Raw genomic sequence first — 19124 nt, forward strand, 5'->3', positions numbered from 1 at the left:
GAGCTGTTGTGGCCACAGCACAGGGACACAGGGACCTTCCCTGAGCTGGGCACTGCATCTGGGCTGCTGCATCGTGTCCAGTCCCCGGGGCCTTTTGCTTTCACCCACCAGCTTCCATCCTACCTGCCCCATGTGAACGCTATCGCCTCAAATCTAGGGGAGAAGTCAGCAACAGGCAGCTCTTGGAGAGGGGACATCCCTGCCAAGGCCAGGGACAGGTTGACACCGTGCCCAGGGCCCCAGCCCCTGCGGGCAGAGCTCCACAGCAGCTCGCTGCAACGCACGGCTCATCTGCCGGCGTGTTGAAAGTGCCTGTTGTCCCCCGCCCCGAGCGCCCGGCCTCCCCGCAAAGGCAGCGCAGGGCAGGTGAGAAGCCTTTATCTGATCTCCTAAGGGCAGAAAAATCCCTTTGATTTTGCCCCGAAGAGGGGAGCGGGAGGAGGGGGAGCCCCGTCCCGGCGAGCAGGTGCGGCTGGCGCACAGCAACTCGCCTTATCATGTCCCAGCCCTGCGCGAGGCTGGAGGGGGCCAGTGGGGTCGTGATGCCCCCAGCATCTACGTGGGAACATCACCTGGGTCCTGCAGCAAAACCCCCTGAGAGGGGCTGGCAGGGCGTGATGGGCAAAGGTGGGCTCCTTGCCTTGTGCTTGTAACAGGGAGGCTGGGACCAGGGGGATGCACGGGGTTCGCCCCTGCCTCCCAGCTTTTCTCCCAGTTGCATAAAAATCTCCCTTTAGCAAGGGGGAAACTGAGGCATGGAGATGCTGAGACCTGATTAAGCACCCAGGGGGTGATTGCCTGCTCCCCCAGCCACAGGATTTTGCTCACCCCCCTTCTGCAACAAGACCGAAAGGGCCACATCCTTCAGGGGACAAGGCCATGGTGGTGACACTGAGCCAGGGCTACGGGCGACAGGGATGCCACCACCACCCTGAAGCAGCCTTCTCCACTGCGGCTGAGCCTTTGTCTCTGCCTTCCCTCGCCTCTCGCAGCTCGCCCCCCCCCCCCCCGGCTTTTGTGTTATTACAAATTATAAAACAATTTTTTCCTGCCGTCCCGCATTCTTCTGCCTCCTGCAAGAATTTTAATGTATTTATTTTTGCTATCAGGGGAAAGCGCAGTGTTCCTCGGCCACCCCCGGGCAGCCCCAGCCCCGCTTGGCCACTGATGGAAATTAATGATGGGGGATGCAAGGGGGGGAGCAGGCACCCCTGCACCCCTGCAGCAGAGAGGCGGGGGGACGGGTGTCCCCCCAGCCAGCCGCAGTTTCCCCAGTGGCAAGGTCTGAGTGCGGAGGATGGAGAACCGGGCTGTGGTGGGGAAGGGTGATGGCGCAGTGGGGGCTGGTCCCCAGGAGGTGCTGCTGGTTATGGGCTGGGGAGGGGACGACTGTTGGGTGGCTGGGCAGGGCCAAGGGGTGCTTTGGGGTCCGGCTGCAGGGTGCTGTGCTGGGGAATCATGTCCACATGCAGCAGCATGGCTTTGGGCTTCCCCTGGGGAAAAGGAGACCTCCACCAGACACCAACCCACCCTGCTCCATGCGACAGCATCCCCAGGGGTCCCCATCCTGCTTCTGGGACAAAGCACCCCCCGAGTGCCCCATCCTGCTCGGGGACACCGTCCCCCCCACTGATCCCCCTCTGCTCCTAAGCTGGTGCCCTGCTGCTGCGCTGAGCTCCGGCTCTCACTCCCCACCGCACGGCCCCAAGGGCAGGGATGGGGGTGCCCTGTTCCCCCAGCCCCCCTGCCCCGCAGCCGCAAGGCTGGGGGGGCTCTGGCCACTGGGAGGGAGCGGACGGGGGGAGGAAGGAACGGGTCTTTCCCGCTGCGGGGAAAGCGAGGCGATTTCCAACCCAAACACCCTGGCGCTCAGCAGCCGCATACTTTCCCAGCGTCCCTCCCCTCCTTTATTCCCGAGGACATTGGTGATCAAACCCAGGTTGGCCCCATCTCCTGCTCCTGCAGTGAGGTCATCGAGCTGTGTTTGTGACATCCCGGCGTCTCCATGGCAGCGCGCTGTGATGTCATAAGCCCAGGGTTGCGACCTCACAGCAGGAGGAGAATGATCTTATTAAAACAACATGGTCCCCATCCGCAGCCGCTCACAGCCAGGGGACTCCGGTGCGGGGTAACAGCCAGTGGAGGGGCTGGTGGCAGCCGCGGGGACACTGGGGATGGAGCTCTCCCTGGCGTTGTGTCACCAGTGGGAGCTGGTGGTGAGACAGGGCATGATCCAGTGCCCGAAGCAGAGGGCAGCCCCCAGGGCTGAGCTCCCCAGCCGATGCAAACACACAGCCCCGTGGTGCTGGGGTTATGGTGAATTTGGGGACAGCCATGCCAGGGCTCACTGCTCAGGGGTCCCCCAGGCTCGGCTGCAGCACTGCCCACCTCCAGGGCTGAGCGTCTGGGGCCTTATCGGGGCTCAGAGCCCTTTCATGTCAGGTGGGCGGGCGGTGAGCGGAGCTGACGAGGACCTGTCCTCAGATCAGAGCCGCCCGGCGCTGACAGCGACCACGGGGCCTGTTCTTAAATTAGACGGGTCCCCCGCCTCCTCCCAGCCAGCAATCCTGGCCCCTGCCCCATGGCCGGACACAGCCAGGGACATCCCTGCCTGTGGTGCTCCCCATGGCCAGCGTGTCCCACATGCACACACATGTGGGCACACATCGTACCCCTGAGGAGGGCTGTTTGGTGGCTGGGCATCACTTGGGCACTGCCAGGCGGGTGATGGATGGATGGAGGGGTGAATGGGAGGATGGACAGACGGATGGGTGGGTGGCTAGCTAGGGATGGGTGGATAGGCAGGTAGGTGTGGGGATGGGTGGGAAGAGTGATGCACACGTTTGTTGATGGATGGATGGGTGAGTGCACGGGCAGCTCAGTAGAAGGATGGAGAGATAGCTGTGAGATAGAAAGCCGCATGCAAGTGTTGATGGATGACTGGATGGATGGATGTGAGAAAGGATGGCCCTCCTTAGTGAGCTCCTGTGGCTCTGGACATTGTTGCTCTTTCCCAACAACCTCAGTTTCACGCAGCAGCAGCAAAGACCCGGTTCTGTCCTGGGAGAGAAGGGAACATCCACGTCGCAAGGGGAGAAAATTTGCCTTTCCCTCTGCGCAACAGCTTGAGGGCCTGACCTTGTGCTGCTGCAGCAGTGCACCCTCGCTGCTAGCACAGGGGGGACTGGCTCGCAGTGCAGCGAAGCTGAAACCACCCCTCTCCGGGCAGGCACGGCGCTGCGGTCAGTCCTGCTCCCTCCAGCTCCGCGCACGTCCATCTGTCTGGCCACGGGAAGGACACACATTGCTTGGGCTGGGAGCGATGCCGCTGGGAGGGGGTGTCCTTGGGCCCCCGCGGGCCGTAAACATGATGTCATGTGGCAGCGTACACAGCCCGCTCTGTGTGCGGGTCCCCGAATGGGCTTCACAAGTTCTGCGTGGGAGGCATCGACCGTGGCCCACAGCCAAGGGAACTGGAGTCGGGAGATAAAATCAGGTTTGCTTTGGGCTGGAGCAAACAGCCTTTTGCAGGAGGAGTAAGGGACAGGGAGAGCGGCTGGAGGGGGGGACACCTCCCCGCCTCGGAGGGCTTGGCGGGGAGCAGAGGCGATGGGGGATGCCCAGCAAAGCCCGGCACTGGTCTCGCCAGTCCCAGGTCGGCTTCCTTCGCGCCTACTTGACTTAGAATAACTCCGTAGGCACTTGAAGTCACTAATCAGCCAGGACCACTTGAGAGCAGCCCGGGGCTGCCTCCCGTCTCCAGCGATAACAGGCTGCCAGCCCCAGCCTTGCTCCAGCATCCTGCTCCCACGTCCTCAGGGAAAGGTCTGGGCCCGCCAGGGTCCCGCGGGGCACAAAGCAGGGGGACCCTGGAGCAGAGCTCGCCTCTGGGTGCTGAGCCCCAGCATGGTGTGTGTGGGGACCACCATGCTGGTTGATTTACCTCTAGTTTCAAAAGCTTTGTGCTGTCCCCAAGCCCCTGCCCAGGTCCAAGGGGTCAGACAGAGGGAAACAAGGGGATGGGGACCTTTGGGAGAGGGACAAGAGGATCCCACTTGAACCCTCTGTGTGGGAGAAGAGCAGCTGTCTCCAGGCCTAGGATCTGTCCCCATCCCTCTGGATCTCCCCATGTGCAGCCCCACTGGCCCCAGCATGGCTCATGACTCAGGCAGTGACAGTGTGGTGTCACACAGCTGGTGTGATGGGCCATCTCCAGTTAAATGCTGTGGGCTATTTACGGTCCCCGGGGCCCCGGGGCTCACCCTTCTCACAGCCTGGGCTTTCCTGGGGTTGAGTCAGGGGATGCCCTCCCCTGGGACACCCTGCTTCCCCCCCCCCCCCGGGCTGTGGGAGAGCAAATGGGAGTTCGTGGATGCAGCCCTGGGAAAAGTTTCCAGCTCCTGGGTGACACTGCACAAGTCATGTAAAGAAGCTGTCATGCTGTCCCGGCAGCCTGGACCCTCCATGTTGGGGGCAGCACTCCATGAGCTGTGTGTGGTGGGTGGGGTGACGGGCAGAGCAGCGGGGGGGTCCCACAGTGACTGTCTCTGCACCCACAGGTCCCACGGGTGAGGTGAGGTCGGACCTGATGGTGCGGCTATGGGACGAGCGGAGTCGCAGCATCGCTGGGGCAGAGGGACAGACAGGATGGGACCTGCCACCCCCAGCTCCTCCTCCCCAGGGATAAACGCAGCACTTGCTCTCCTGCCTCTGCCCTGCTTTGTCTCCAAGCTGGGGCCAGGGCTGGCCCCGCACTGGGGGACTTCCCGGGAGCTGGCGATGCCCCCGGCTCCCCGCGGCACCCTCCGGCTGCGGATGTGTCATGGACCAGCCGCTTCCCTTCGGAAGTCCCCGCCGGGAGGCTCTGGGGGGGGTCTGACTCACCCGGCCCCCCCCCCTTCCGCACGGCCTCCCCCCCCCCAGCCCTGGCAGCCGGCCCCGCCGGAGCCCCCGGCCGGCCCCGCCGCCGCTGCCCGCGGTCCGAGGGCGGGGAGCACAGCCTAGTGGCGGGAGCTGGAAGGAGCAGGGCTGCCGGTGCCCCCCCGCCCCGGCCGGGCTGCGGGGCAGCGGGGACCGGCCCGGGGAGCCGCTGCGGTCAGGGCTGCGGTGGTAAAGCCTGCCCTTCCGCAAGGCCAAGTGCGAGGTCCTGCAGCCGGGCCGGGGCAACCCACGGTACCAGTACAGGCTGGGGGGGAGGGAGAGCAGCCCTGTGGAGAGGGATCTGGGGATACTGGTGGATGAAAAATTAAATATGAGGTGGCAATGTGCGCTCACAGCCCAGAAAGCCGATCATATCCTGGGCTGCATAACAAGAAAAGTGGCCAGCAGGTCGAGGGAGGTGCTTCTCCCCCTCCACTCCACTCTTGTGAGACCCCACCTGCAGTACCGCGTCCAGCTCTGAGGCCCCCAGCACAAGAGAGACCTGGAGCTGTTGGAGCGGGTCCAGAGGAGGGCCACGAAAATGGTCAGAGGGCTGGAATGCCTCTCCTATGAAGAAGGGCTGAGAGTTGGGGCTGTTCAACCTGGAGAAGAAAAGGCTCGGGAGACCTTATAGCAGCCTTCTAATACATAAAGGGGGTTATAAGAAAGAGGGAGAGAGACTTTTTACCACAGCCTGTAGTTTTTGCAAGGGGCAGCAGTTTTAAACTGAAAGAGGTGGTGGGGTCCCACTCCCCAGCAAGGGGAAACGCGGCCGCAGCAGGCTGGGAGGGGCCCCGGGGAGCGAGAGCAGCGGGGGGGCCGGCGGCCGGGCCGGAAAGCCCCGAGCGGGGCCGTGGCCTGGGCTCTCCCGCTGCCCCCGGCTCTGCGCCCGGCTGGGGCAGGGCGAGCTGCGGAGCTGGCTGTGAACAGCCATGAGATGGCGGCAGGCGCTCACGCTTGGCTGTCCCAGCCTGAGGTGCCTCACGGGTGTCTGCAGGCACAGGGGTGCCCGGATCCTGCACCGCCAGCCCCCGCACCGCTGGCGGGGAGCATGTCAGGCACCAGCCTGGAGCCCAGCCTGGGACATCCCTTGTCCCCCAGTGAGGGGGACAACAGCCGCTCACGGGGCGCTGGGTTGTCTGCCCAATGTGGGGACAAAACCTCTCCGTCCGGGACCTTGACCCCACCGCCCGATAAGGGTGGTTAATGATTAGTGCTGGGATGTCCCAGCCGGAGGCACGGTGCTGGCTGCCCCGGGAGTGACACCTGGGCAGAGCAGTGCCCTGCCCCGCAGCCCCAGGACCTGGTGGCAGTGCCAGGCTGGCCAGAGGGGACATGGCCTGCACCCATGGCCCCAGACACCACCGCAGCAGAGCCCTGCTTGTGGGCTGGACAGCCTGGCCTGCACCAGATTGGGCGGGAGCTGGTGCCATGCTCTCCCTGGTGTGAAGACAAACCAAACCTGCCTCCGGTTGGGTCGCCAGCAGCCGCACTGGGCACGCTGAGGTGTCCCCATCCGGGGTCCCGGCTGGCAGTGCCCAGAGGAAGCTCTGAGAGAGGCCCTGGGACAGCTTGGACCCAGCTCCCTGGGGCATCGTCCTGCACTGCAAGGGGACAAGGCAGGGGCATCCTCCTGCACTGCAAGGGGACAAGGCAGGGACAGGGGTACGACAGACAGGGGATGGAGACAGGGCAGGAGGGCTCAGGCCAGGAGGGACAGCGCCCTGAAGAGCAGGCCCAGCCGTGAGCCTGGTGCCACTGCAGGGTGTGCAGCGTCTGGGGTGCAGTACCCAGTGCCAGAGCGCAGTGCCGGTGCTGGCACACGATGCGCAGTGCCTGGTGAGCAGTGCCCAGCGCCCGCTGCCCACATGCAATGCCCAGTGTGCAGTAGCTGGTGCTGGTACCGCTGCCCGTGCCGGTACCACTGCCAGTGCCACACGCTACATCGTGCCCAGGGCGCTGTACCTACCGTGCCGTGCCAGTGCTGGCTGCCAGCCGCCTGGTGCACGGTGCCATTGTGCAGTGCCCAGCACGGGGCACCCAGTACCCGGTACGTGGCGCTGAGTACTGCCAGTGCCCGTTCCTGGTACCTATGGTGTGTGATGCCGGTGAGCGGTGCCCGGTGTACGGTGCTTGGTGGTACCCGGCGCGCCAGAACCAGTACCCGGTAAGCTGTAGCCGGTATCCATGGCCTGGTAGCAGATGCGCACCAGCTGGCGCAAGGCGCCCGGTCCGCACTGCCCGGTGCCCGGTCCCCGCTGTGCAGCACCCGCTAACCTGTAGCCGGTGCGCGGTACCCGGTGCGCGACGCTCAGTTCCCGGCGCGCGGTACCCGGTGCCGGTGCCCGGTTGCCGCCCCCGCACCGCCCTCCGCGCCGCCCCCCGCGCCGCCCCCCGCCGCTCCCGGTGCCTCCCCGCCCCGCCCCGTCCCGTGCGCTGCCGACGGAGCATGGCGGGCCCGAGCGGCGGGGCCCGGCGGCCGCTGCTGCCGCTGCTCCTGCGCCCCCGCCCGCCGCCGCCGCGCAGCAGCCCGGGGCCGCCGCGCAGGACCGGGGGCTCGGCAGCGGCGGCGGCGGGGCCGGCGCGGCTGAAGGGACCGGAGGAGCTACCGGGGCCGGGGCTGCTCCGGACTTTCGTCTGGCTCTTCCTGCGCGGCTACCTGCTGCACACGCACCGGCTGCAGGTGCGCCGGGGCAGCCCGGCCGGGGGGCTGCGGGGGGCCGGGGGTGCGCGGGGGCCTGGGCGCCCTGCACGGTGCGTGGGGGTGGGGGGGCTGGGAGGGGTGAGTGGCGTGGAGGGGCTCCCGGGTCGCCTGCAGGGAGGGCGCGGTGCGGAGGGGGGGAGTGGGTGCCTGCCGGGGGCAGGGCGAGATGGGCTCCGGGGGGGAGCAGCCTGCAAGTGACGGCAGGGAGTTGAGCGGGGGCGGCGGGGCGGGGGAGAGGAGGGGCTGGGCGGCGGGGAGCACCCCTGCACCGTGGGGTGATGCTGGGGCGAGCAGCACGGAGAGGGGCTAGCGCAGAACCGGGTGGCCCCGGCAGGGTCCTGCCAGCCCAGGGCTGCTCCAGCATCCTCGAGCTGGCCAGGCAGCTAAGGGCAAAGGTTTGGGGGCAGCTCACAGGGTCCCGGCATCCCCGGGCAGCCTGAGCTGCCCCGGCCGTGACAAGCCGGAGGGGCCGTGGTTTGGGGGGCAGGCAGCCGGGCAGTTGTTTGGGCAGATCATACCCAGGCAGGCAGGGGAGGGGTAGGCAGAAGTGTTTGTTTTCTTCTGTCGACACTTCCTCATACATTGGATGAAGCAAGCGATGGGCTTGCCTGGCCGCGAGCCAGGCGGCATCTTCCAGCGCCCTGGAGCTCTGACCGGGCCGGGAGGAGCGTGCAGGATCAGGCCTCCCCGACACCGCAGAGCACCAGGCACTGCTGTTTGGAGAAGGGGCTGTCACAGGGCAGCGGGGTCTTGGGAAGTGGGCACGGGAGCTCCCTGCTGCTCCCTGCTGCTCCCTCCTGCCCTTGGGGCTCTGAGCACGGCCCGGCTTTGAAGATAGATGCTCTGGAGGTGCCTTTCCCCAGATCCTGGCAGCTCTCAGCCCTGCTCTCCCAGGCCTGCACCATGCCGGGTCCCGGCTGCCAGCAGATGCCGGTGGGCAGGCTTCAGCATGGGCCACGGCTGCCCATGGCCCCACGCAGCGTGTTCACCCGGCGAGCCGCCTGCAGCACCAGGGCAGCCGTCCCTCCCCCTCCTCCTGCCACCACGCGCGAGGAACGTCTCCCCGCGGTGACGAATCCAGCTGAATCCGGGCGCAGGCTGCGATGCAGTCAGTCACCAAGGGAGATTGTACCACGTGCATCCCCGCAGCCACGGGGAACGGGGACCAGGGCTTCCCTGCTAGGTCCCCCGCAGCCCCCCGGGCTTGGCCCTGCTCCGCAGCGGCTCTGGGGTGCCTGGGTGGGAATGAAAGCACCCCTTGGATGTGGCCCTGTGCAAATCTACTTGCAAAGGGGTGCCCGGCTGCTCCCGAGGGATGCGCTGGGGGGTCACGGTGCTCCCTGGCGGGGAGGCAGGCATGGCACCCTTGGGTGCGGCCAAGGAGAGGAGAGCTGTGACTGGCAGGGCCCAGAGCGGGACTGATGCTGGTGAATGTCCCCTTGCTGGCTTGTGAGCCTGTGGCCCCAAGGCCATGCCCCAGGGGTGGCAGCCTGCCCTGGGAGCAGCCCAGTACCACCCCAGCCTGTCGCTGCCCTCTCAGAGCTGATCATTAACCACCCTTATCGGGTGGTGGGTTCAAGGACCCATGCAGGGACTGTTGTCCCCAGGTTGAGCAGAGCATGGTTGCGGCCATGCTGGAAGCAGTGGGGCTTGGACCTGCCCACAGCTGCCGCAATGGCCCTGCATCTCGGCAGAGCCCTGTGCTTGGCCGTTTTCCCTGTCCCTGCTGTCCCCTCTTGGTCTTGCCTCCCCAAAAGACCCACCAGGCCCTCCGTGCATCTCTGGGGTGGGTGAGGGATGTGCGAGCCTGTGCCGGGGGTCGGTGCCTGGTGTGCTTGGTGCTGGCAGAGGACGCATGCCTGGAGACACCAGCCCAAGCCATCTGCAGAGTGCTTCAAGGATGGTGCCAGCTTGGGGGGTAAGAGGCGGGTGCTTGGGCCCAGCTGGTGCTGAGGGGTCCCGGGATGGGCGCAGAGCACGCTGGACACACATGGGGCAGGGTCAGGGCAGGGAGGGACTGATCCAGCCCCAGTGCTGCCCCTGTCCCATTCACCTTGCCATGCTCTGGTGCATCGCAGCTGATGTCCCGGCGCATTTACGGCCCCATCTGGAAGTCGACCTTCGGGCATTATGAGAACATCAACATCGGGAGCCCAGTGGTGCTCGAGCAGCTGCTACGGCAGGAGGGCAAGTACCCCATGCGGAGCGACATGGCCCTGTGGAAAGAGCACCGGGACACCCGGCGCCTGCCCTACGGACCCTTCACCGAGTAAGTCCTGCCCTGGCTGCGCTCTGCAGGGTGGCAGGTGGCTCCTGTCCCTTCCTCGGGTGTAGGGTCTGGGTGGCAGCTCACTGCTCCCTCTCCTGCAAGCAGCGTGTGTCCCCCCAAGCAGAAGGGCATGGCCACGGGGGGAGGAAAGACCCCAGGGTGGTTCCAGCCCGGTGTTGGGAGGATGCTCCCGGGGATTGGGAAGTCGGTGCCAGCCACTGCCCCTTGCCCGGCCGTGCCCCCGGCGCTGAGCCCCGTCCCTGTGCAGGGAAGGGGAGCGCTGGTACCGCCTGCGCCAGGTCCTCAACAAGCGGCTGCTGAAGCCCTCGGAGGCAGTGCTGTACGCGGACGCCATCGGGGAGGTGGTGTCGGACCTGATGGTGCGGCTGCGGGACGAGCGGAGCCGCAGCCCCTCGGGGGTGCTGGTGGGGGACGTGGCCAACCTGCTCTACCGCTTTGCCCTGGAAGGTAGGAAGGGTCCTCCCCCTCGCCCCTGCCCTGCCCCACTCTTCCCATCCCCACGGGGGTCTGAATGTGGCCTGTGCCCCACAGGGATCTCCTATATCCTCTTCGAGACCCGCATTGGGTGCCTGAAGCAGCAGGTCCCCGCCGAGACCCAGCGCTTCATCGACTCCATCAACCTCATGTTCAAGAACTCCATCTTCGCCACCGTCCTGCCGCGATGGAGCCGCAAGGTGCTGCCCTTCTGGGACCGCTACCTGGACAGCTGGGACACCATCTTCGCCTTCGGTAAGCGGTGACAATGGGGGCCCGGCACAGTGGGATCGGACCCCCTAAGGACCCGCAAAAGTGGGGCAGTCCCTATCCACATGTCCTTTTGGCCACCCTCGCTCCATCAGTGCTGGGTCCCGCTCTCTGTCCCTGTAGGCAAGACCCTGATTGACCGAAAGATGGAGGAGCTGGAGGGGCAGGTGGAGCGGGGCAAGGAGGTGTCCGGCTACCTGAGCTACCTGCTGGCCAGCGGCAGGCTCAGCCTGGACGAGGTCTATGGCAGTGTGGCCGAGCTGCTGCTGGCTGGCGTGGACACGGTGAGAGCCGGGCAGCCGCTGCCAGGGGATCCCCGCTGAGCTCCGTGCTGGGGAAATGGGGTCGTGCTCAGGCATGTTCCCCAGCCCCTGCGAGCTCTGGGCTGGTGGGTTGGGGGGGCTGATGCCCCATAAGGGCAAACTGTCAGGGATGGGTCAGTACAGGCCCTGTCCTCTGCTCTGCTCCCTGCCCTGCTCCCTGCCTCAGTTTCCCCTGTGCTCGCTGCCCCTCACCCCTGGTTTCCCTGCACCCTGGAGTATCTGGTACCATACTGGTGCCACGCTTGGCACAAGGCTGCTTGGGTACCTGCCCCATGTCCCTCACTCCCCTCTGTGCTCTGCTCCCCCAGACCTCCAACACGCTGTCCTGGGCCCTCTACCACCTCTCCCGGGACCCGGACATCCAGGAGACCCTGTACCAGGAGCTGAAGGCCGTCGTGCCCGCTGACCGGTTTCCTGGTGCTGAGGATATCCCCAAGATGCCGATGCTTCGGGCCGTTATCAAGGAGACGCTGAGGTACAGCCCAGCCTTGCCCCTGCCCCAGGGTCCCTGTCAACGGCTCCTTCCCCAGGGCCGGGGGCAGCCCCTTCTCCCCCGCATCGGGGGATGCACCAGCCGGGGTGGCTGGTGATGGGGGACATGGAGGCACAGGCCAGGCAGGGTGCAAGGCTGAATTTCAGTGCCTCAGGGCCACATCCATCCACCTCCTCCCTGGGGAGGGGGACGGAGCTGCTGAGCAGCGGGAGATGCTCCCCCTTGTCTTGCCTGTGGCTCTCTCCCTCTGGGGTCCCCAGATGGGTCCTGCTCCCCGACAAACTCTCCCCATATCCCGCAGGGTCTACCCTGTGGTGCCCACCAACGCCAGGGTCTTCTATGAGAAGGACATTGTCATCGGAGACTACCTCTTCCCCAAGAATGTGAGTGGGGGCTGTGCTGTGGGGACCCCCGCTGCACTCGGTGGGGGCCAGGCGGGGGTCATTAAGTGCCCCCTTCTTGCCCCACAGACCCTCTTTGTCCTGGCGCACTACGCGATGTCCCACGACGAGACCTACTTTCCGGAGCCTGAGCGGTTCCTGCCCCAGCGCTGGCTCCGGGGCCACGGCTCCCCCCACCACCCCTTCAGCTCCATCCCCTTCGGCTACGGGGTCCGTGCCTGCGTTGGCCGTCGCATCGCCGAGCTGGAGATGCACCTGGCCCTCGCCAGGGTGAGTAGGGACCCCCCACCCTGGGCAACTCGCCACGAGCTGGGATGGGGGCCCCAGGGAGTCCCTGAGTCACTGCCACCCACTGTCTCCCCGCAGATCATCCAGGCATTCGAGGTGCGGCCAGACCCCCGCGGCGTGGAGGTGACATCCGTGTCCCGCATCGTCCTGGTGGCCGACAAGCCCATCAACCTGGAGTTCATCGCTCGCCCGGGGGCCCCCTGACTGCGCGCCCACCCCCCCACCCTGGGTGCCAAGTGGGGACCTGCGCTGCCCCACGAGGAGGGGCAGGAAGGGAACCCCCCCCCCCCAGCACCCACCACCTGTCCGACTTGGGCCCGGGGGCTCCCAGCCCCGCTGTGGGGAAGGTAGGGGGGGATAAGAGATGCCTCCAAATTGCCCCTGGGGCACTAGTGTCCCCCTACCCCAAATCAGCAGGAGGCTTGGGGAACTGCTGTGCCTTTCACACGCTGCGAGGGGTTGCGTCCCCCCCCATCCCGTGCCCAGCTGGGCTGTGTCGGGGACCTGGGACCTCTGCCGGGGTTGGGGGGGATTCGGGGAGGGGGCTTGCAGCCGTTCAGTGTCTCCTTCGTCCCGTCCTTGTGTAGCTGCGTGTGGATCTGTGCCTGGAGCCAGGCTGTCTGGGTCCTCTCTGAACAGCTGACCTTGGCCTCAAGCAGCTTCTCCGTGCCTCAGTTTCCCCCCTGCCTCCCTGGGGAGGGTCGAGCCACCGGTGGGGGTTTGGGGTTTGCACCTGGTCCCAAGGGACAGAGCCAGCCCTGGCCCTGGGCAAGCAGAGCAATAACACAGTATGTCCCCCCCGATGGGGAGGGGGCCTGTCACCACCCAGCACTGGCACCACGTCCCCTGGCAGAACCAGGGACCTTTTGCTATCAGCCGTTATTTCACCGAGATGCTGATATGGGGGCACGGGAACGGGGGCAGGACTCGCTCTGGGTGAAACAGCTGGGAGAGGATCGGCTCAGCTCCCCCAGTCCCCAAGAGGGTACATGGGGCTGACACCCAGGGCCATCGCAAGGGCTCAGAGCTGGCAGGAGCCGCAGGCAGGAGATGCGTTGCCACTTGCCTGGGCTCCTGGAGGGCTGGGGTACCGGGCACCCCCATGGTGAACCCCCCTCACCTTCCTGCTGCTGGGGAGCCCAGCTGGACTGGGGGGAAGCAGCAGGCAGAAACCTTGCTGGCACCAAGGCTACTGTCCCCAGGGTGTCCCCAAGGGGACCCGTTAACCACTGCCACAGTGGAACCATCAAGGCTACATGACTTGCGGTGAGCCAATGTCCCTGTCCCCCTGGCTCTACCCAGAGGTATCACCCTCTGCCCACACCACCTTCACTGCAGCGGGTCCTGGTGGGCATCCCAGGCTGGGTGCCCCCTGCCCCGCCAAGCAGCTGGCACCCCCTCCCCGGCTCTCTCGCTGCACCCCAGAAAGGCTAGGTGGCGGTGCCTGGAGCAGGCTGCTTTATTACAACACGGCTGAACAGAGCAGCAAATAAATAAATACCCCCCGCCCACCCCAAAACGTGCACAGGGTCCCCGTGCAAGTGCCCATCCTGGCGCCAGCTCCAGCGCAGGCTGCGCCTCTGCCAGGGAGCTCCAGCCCTGCGTGACCCTATAATAAACAAGCCTGTGCGTGCAGCTGAGCCTACGCTACCGGGCACCGGGTGCAGCCAGCGGGACCGTGCTCGCCGGGGCGGGGGGAGCCGCGGCCGAAGCGCTCAAGTCCAGCAGCAGGATGGGAGCGGGGTGGCCGAGTACCCTGGGGCCGTGCGGGACCGTGCGGGTCCCCGCGCCCAGCTGTGGGCATGGCACGGCTCCTCGCGGCACAGTGCCCATCGAGCATCACCTTGTGCTCGCTGGTGGGAGGCACCTCCGGGCCCCCTTTTGCCCGCTCCCTGCCTCCCTGAGGCCAGCAGGATCTGGCCCCCGGGCTCAAGACGAGCCCCAGGACCGGGGTGGGCAGGCAGGCCCTCCCCATGGAGAGCCTCCAGGGCCCGAGCCTCCTTCCACGGCCCCAGGGCCACGCAAGAGACCCCCAAGTCGGACAAGACCACGGCACTTCCCTGGTGTCTTCAGAGTGAGGCTCGGTCGATGCCTGCGGGGCGAGAGAGCGTGTGAGGCCATAACCCCCCGGAGGGCACCGCCGCTGGGCTGGGCATCCTGCGGCCCTCCGACCCGCCTCGGCGGCCACAGGGACAGCACAGGGGACAGCAGGGTCTTGCCTCCATCCCTGGCTTGGATGCAAGTCCTGGAGCGGGAGGGGCGTGCTGGCCCGGAGGGGGACATGCCGGTGGCCCCTCAGCAGCTCCCGGCACAGCCGCCCCCGTGGGCACCAGGGATGGGGTGAGTGAAGGCACCGTGATGGGGAAACGGGGGGCTCCCGTGTCTGGCGTGATTAACACACGCCACTCCCAGTCCCCTTCTGTGTGGAGCAACTGGGCACTGCTGGGGGACTGGAGGGCATGGGGCTGTCCCAAGCCCGTTCCCCACCACCACCCCAAAAAAGCATCATTAACTTTGGGAAGCAGCTGGGCACTGGGGCCAGCTCCCCCCTCCCCAGTTCACCCCTAAATGGGTGCCAGCACCATGGCCACCCATTGCCAGTGAGGACTCACCAGGCAGTGGGCGAGCGGAGCCAGCGCGGCCCAGGAGTGAGCCCCATCCCTGAGGCAAGCCGTTTCGGGGCTGCTGCCGGTGGAGGGGGTGGTGGGCTCTGCCAGCCATGGCCTGTGGGTCAGCCACGCCGTGCACATGGCTACTGGTGGGCAGCATGTCCGGGTGTGCGAATGGGGGTCTGTCCCCTCTGCATCCCTTGGGAATGGCACTGAAGGGGCTCAGGTCTCAGGGGGGCTTTGAGGCGAGGTCAAAAAAGGGCTTTTATCTTGGGCTGCATCACACCCCAAAACCCTCATCCAGCCCAAAGCCCAGGGACCTGCAAAACCTGCATCCCACACGCTGCCTGGATGGGGGCCTGGGGGTGTCTCCGTGGCAGGTGCCCCCATCCTTCCTCACAGACACCAGGGATCAGGACCCCAGAAGGGATCCTCTGTGATCCTTGTGTCCCCAGGGACAAGCAGCATCTGGGTCCTGCCGTCCCCACCTGGGCACCCAGTGCTGCCGGACCCCAGCCCCAGCCTCCTCCGTCCCCCGGGGCCAGTTTGGCTGGGGTGGAGGCAGGTGGCCCGAGCAGGGAGGTGACGAGGTATGGGTGACCCAGCAGCAGGGAGGGGACAGGCGCGCAGTGGCGGAGGACGGCGCCTACCTGAAGTGGAGAGAAATGGAGGGTGCAAGTGGAGAAAGACGGAGCGTCGCGGGCTAAGAGTTAAGAGCATCGATACCTGCAGGAGTGAGCACAAGGGCCTGGAGGATGTCGGAGAGGGAGACGATGCCCCGCGGGTACTGGTTCTCGTCCACCAGAACCAGGCGATGGACCTGTGGGTGCAGGCAGAGCATCACAGGCAGGTCAGGCAGCGGGCGGGGGGGCTGGCGCTGGTGCGAGGCACCCCATCTGCTCACCTGCTCCTTGGCGATGCGGTCGATGATGTCCTCCATGGTTTCGTGAGGGTAGCAGGTGAGGACCCCCTCCAGGCAGGTGGTGCGCTGCCGCAGAGCCTCCCGCACGCTGATGTCCAGGTTGTTGTAGGTCTTCTGGGCTGCCAGGTGCTGCAGGAGAGGTGGCCCCACTCAGCTCCCCAACATGTCCTCGCACCGAGGGGGACGCTGAGCCCCGATGCCACACAGGGCAGATCTGTGCTGGCAGGTGCATCAGTGCACGTGGGGCGGGTTTGCACAGGCACAGGCATGCGTGAGCACCCCACCAGCAGCGTGCAAGGGGCCACACTCGTGCCCGTGCGTGCAAACACACAGGGTACTCACAATGACGTCGAACCGGGAGTAGAGGCCGACCACTTGCCCTGCAAGGAGAGACAGCACAGGGGCTGGGGAGGGGGCCCTGAGGACCACCCGCCATGCTCCCCCTGCACCCCAAGAGCCAGACTGGTGGGAAGGGGGATTTTTGGGTGGGGATGGGGCCAGAGCCGCTGGCAGAGGGAGATGGGGAGGTCGCTGGTCCCCTCCCCAGGTACCAGCATCATTGATGACGGGCAGGGCAGAGACGCGGCGGTCCACGAAGATCTCCAGGGCGGCATAGACGGGGGCGGTCTCGGGCACAACGGCGACATCACGGAAGGTGCCGATGCACAGTTCCTGCACTGTTTTCTTCAGGAAGCCCGGCTTGGGGATGGTGGAGCCCTGCAGTGGGGCAGGGCAGGGCTGGGCTGGCACCTACACATATCCCGACACCCTTGCTTGTGCCCCTACACACCCACCGTGTGTGGGCACATGCAGCCCTGGCACTCACGAAGATGTGGAGGAATTTGAGGATGCGCTTGTGGGTCAGGATGTGCAGGACGTTGCCGGAGACGGGCTCGATGACGGGCAGGCGGTGGATCTTGTGCTTGATCAGGGAGTAGACAGCATCGAAGAGGCTGCGGGTGATGGGGACACGGTGGGGGGGGAGAGGATGGGGCTGCATCCCAGGCACACCCCCCATGGGGTGTGCTCTCCCCCAGCAGGCAGGCACTCACCTATCACTTGGGGAGATGTAGACCAGTGGCTTGAAGGAACCCTGCAGGTACACCTCTGACAAGGGAGAGAGGTGGGAGAGGGGGTCCCCCAGTCCCCTCATGCAGCCCCACACCCCAGAGCCCACCTCCGTGCCTTGTGTGACATCCCCAGCCCCACCACCCCCATTGCCCCCCGCTTTTTACCTCGCCAGGTCTCAATTTTGTGCTCCTCCACCTCGTAGATCTGAACCTGAGGGCAGGGAGATGTCCTGGTCATGGTGGCCCCACAGGGGACGGAGGGGGACTCTAGGGCACTGCCCCCTTCCCCAGGCATCCCACCCCATCACCCTGAGAGGGGGGATCACATCTTGGGTGCCAGGCAGAGGGACACCAAGTGGATGCTGGGCTGGCCCAGAGCATCCCTCAGTCATGGTCTAGTGATGAAGAGGGGACCAGGAGAGGGAAGAGGGGACCAGGAGAGGAGGGGACATCCCCTCCCTGCTTCGACCCCTGTGCCCGCCTCACCACACTCACCAGGGGCGAGCGGTAGTAGCGATGGAGGATGTTGATGAAGTCGGTGATGGTGAGCATCCCTGCAGAGACACGTGGGGCTGGCAGCGCTGCCCGCACTCCTCGCTGCCAGGCAGGGGAAGGGGCCAGGCGGTGCTGCTGGCACTCACCCACAAAACTCTGCTTCTTGCTGTCCCAGAGCGGGGCAGCACGCACCCCGTTGGCCACCAGCGCCACGAAGGCTTTCTTGATCTGCCAGCAGAGTGGGGAGGGGGTCAGGGGGTCCCCGAGCCTGCTGTCCCCCCTGCCTGTCCCCGCCGATCCCCTGCTTTGTCACCTCCAGGGAGATGTCGAAGACAACAAGCTTGCAGCTGGTAGGGACGGCATCGTAGCAGCAGTGGCTCCTCATGAAGTGCATGTAGACCTCGGCGTCAGGACTCTGAAACTCAGTCTCCGGGCCCAGCCCCAGCATCTCGTTGCCCAGTGTGAAGGTGACGGGTCTTGGGCTCCTCCGCCTGTCCTCTTCCTCCTCCTCTTCCTCCTCCTCCTCCTCCCCCTCCTCTCTGGGGCACAGGGCCCCCGGGAACCCTGTGGGCAAACCCGCCCCAGGCCTGGCCTGTGAGCTGAGCTGCCAGATCTCAGCACCCTCCTGCATGGGGGGAGTGAGGGTGCTCCCCACAGACCCCCCCCCATTCCCCACTCCACAGGGGCAGCACACAGCACTGTGGCTCTCCAGCCTGGGGGCACCGGGAGCTGCTGGGAAGGAGCTGAGGAGTGGGGCGACGAGGAGTATGGGCAGGGTGGGCAGAACACCGATGTGCTCATTGCATGAGTGAGCCAGACCCCCTCCTACACGCCTAGGCGCTGCCTGCTACCTACCTTCCTCCTCGGGGTGGGCAGCGGCATCCGGCAGCGCCACCTGAGGGGCACACAGCGAGGGGGGGTCGGCAGGAGCCAGCCCGGCCTCTCCCCCACCCATGGGTGCTGCCTGCACCCACCCGGCTGCCCCGGCCCCCGCCCAAGCCGGGCAGAGGCGACCGTCCTTGCAGGGTGGGATTGCGGCTGGACTCAGCCCTCAGTCCCCCCGGGGAGCCCCCCGCCCGCCCAGGGCCCCCGGAGCCTGCTGTCCCCGTGGGGGCTCCAGCCCAGGACTCCCGGCTAGTGCCCCCCTCGGGGCGGGCAGCGGGGGTCCCCGGGTCGGGGCAGGGGACGGCAGGACCCCCCGGCTCCTCTCGCTGCTCTCGGAGCCGAGCGCGTCCCGCAGCGGCTCCGTGCCCGTCCGCTCCCTTCTCGGACCCCAAGGTGTAAATCCCGGTCCTGCTTCCTCCCGTGCCGGGAGCCCCGCCAGCCCCACCTGCCCCCCGGGGACCAGGTCCGTCCCGGGAGACCCTACAAGAACAAGGGGGACAGCCCCAGGCAGGAGGGAGGCGAGCAGGGCTGACCCCGTGCCCCCCGGTCCCCAGGAGACCCTACCATAACAAAGCGGCACGCGCGGCGGGAAGAGCAACCCCGGACCACAAACCCGCTGACAGAGCCAATGTTTTCGAGCCACCCTACAATAACAAAGGCGCAGGGACGGCTCCCTAAGGAGCCCAGAGCCAAGCCCGGGAAGGAGGCGACCCCATGCCAACGTCCCCCAACCCTTGCCAGGGGGCTGGGGACAGCCAGGGCAGGCAGGCGGGCCAGGCTGCGCTCCGCGTCCTTGTCCCCACGGCTGCTTGGCCGTGGGAAGGGGGTCGCCAGCCCCCCACGCCCTCCCCCCCCCCCCCGGGGTGGCTCGGTCCCCAAGCGGGGTGCTGTCGGGCCGGGCCCCCCACCCGCCCCGGCGGTACCTGGGGCGCGGCGGGGCCGGGGAGTCGCTCCATGCTGACTGCGGGGCAGCGCTGCTA

General features: G+C 66.5%; 2 protein-coding genes across 3 annotated transcripts; one reads left to right on the forward strand and one right to left on the reverse strand.

Moving 5' to 3' along the window:
- Window positions 1–7349: 7349 nt before the first annotated feature.
- CYP27A1 (cytochrome P450 family 27 subfamily A member 1) lies at window positions 7350–13714 on the forward strand. Its single transcript, XM_075511930.1, has 9 exons — window positions 7350–7603; window positions 9703–9893; window positions 10162–10361; window positions 10446–10643; window positions 10782–10942; window positions 11290–11456; window positions 11776–11857; window positions 11945–12145; window positions 12242–13714. The coding sequence occupies exons 1-9, from the start codon at window positions 7370–7372 to the stop codon at window positions 12365–12367; spliced, it is 1560 nt and encodes a 519-aa protein (XP_075368045.1). The 5' UTR covers window positions 7350–7369; the 3' UTR covers window positions 12368–13714.
- A 22-nt stretch (window positions 13715–13736) lies between these two features.
- Window positions 13737–18149, reverse strand: PRKAG3 (protein kinase AMP-activated non-catalytic subunit gamma 3). 2 transcript variants are annotated; one of them, XM_075511932.1, is made up of 11 exons: window positions 18115–18149; window positions 17573–17823; window positions 17406–17487; window positions 17260–17318; window positions 16930–16975; window positions 16747–16801; window positions 16521–16647; window positions 16246–16411; window positions 16037–16074; window positions 15677–15823; window positions 14796–15592 (listed from the first exon to the last, which is right to left on the reverse strand). In XM_075511932.1, exons 2-11 carry the CDS (start codon window positions 17705–17707, stop codon window positions 15476–15478), a joined length of 972 nt encoding a protein of 323 aa, XP_075368047.1. In that variant the 5' UTR covers window positions 17708–17823; window positions 18115–18149; the 3' UTR covers window positions 14796–15475. The 2 variants fall into 2 exon arrangements, with proteins under 2 accessions (XP_075368046.1, XP_075368047.1); XM_075511931.1 differs by lacking the exon at window positions 18115–18149 and adding an exon at window positions 13737–14255 and having other exon boundaries at window positions 15499–15592; window positions 17260–17487; window positions 17573–17755.
- Window positions 18150–19124: the final 975 nt, after the last annotated feature.

Source organism: Mycteria americana, chromosome 9, assembly GCF_035582795.1.
Source record: "Mycteria americana isolate JAX WOST 10 ecotype Jacksonville Zoo and Gardens chromosome 9, USCA_MyAme_1.0, whole genome shotgun sequence".
NCBI lineage: Eukaryota > Metazoa > Chordata > Aves > Ciconiiformes > Ciconiidae > Mycteria > Mycteria americana.

Bases quoted from the DNA above. Each gene is read 5' to 3' on its own strand.
- PRKAG3 (XM_075511931.1), bottom strand. From the start codon at position 17,707: ATGCTGGGGCTGGGCCCGGAGACTGAGTTTCAGAGTCCTGACGCCGAG. The intron at 16,976-17,259 runs GTGAGTGTGGTG...CCCTGCCCTCAG, and splicing joins GCTACTACCGCTCGCCCCTG to GTTCAGATCTACGAGGTGGA. The intron at 16,802-16,929 runs GTAAAAAGCGGG...CTCCCTTGTCAG, and splicing joins CAAAATTGAGACCTGGCGAG to AGGTGTACCTGCAGGGTTCC.
- CYP27A1 (XM_075511930.1), top strand. From the start codon at position 7,370: ATGGCGGGCCCGAGCGGCGGGGCCCGGCGGCCGCTGCTGCCGCTGCTC. The intron at 10,362-10,445 runs GTAGGAAGGGTC...TGTGCCCCACAG, and splicing joins CTACCGCTTTGCCCTGGAAG to GGATCTCCTATATCCTCTTC. The intron at 12,146-12,241 runs GTGAGTAGGGAC...GTCTCCCCGCAG, and splicing joins TGCACCTGGCCCTCGCCAGG to ATCATCCAGGCATTCGAGGT.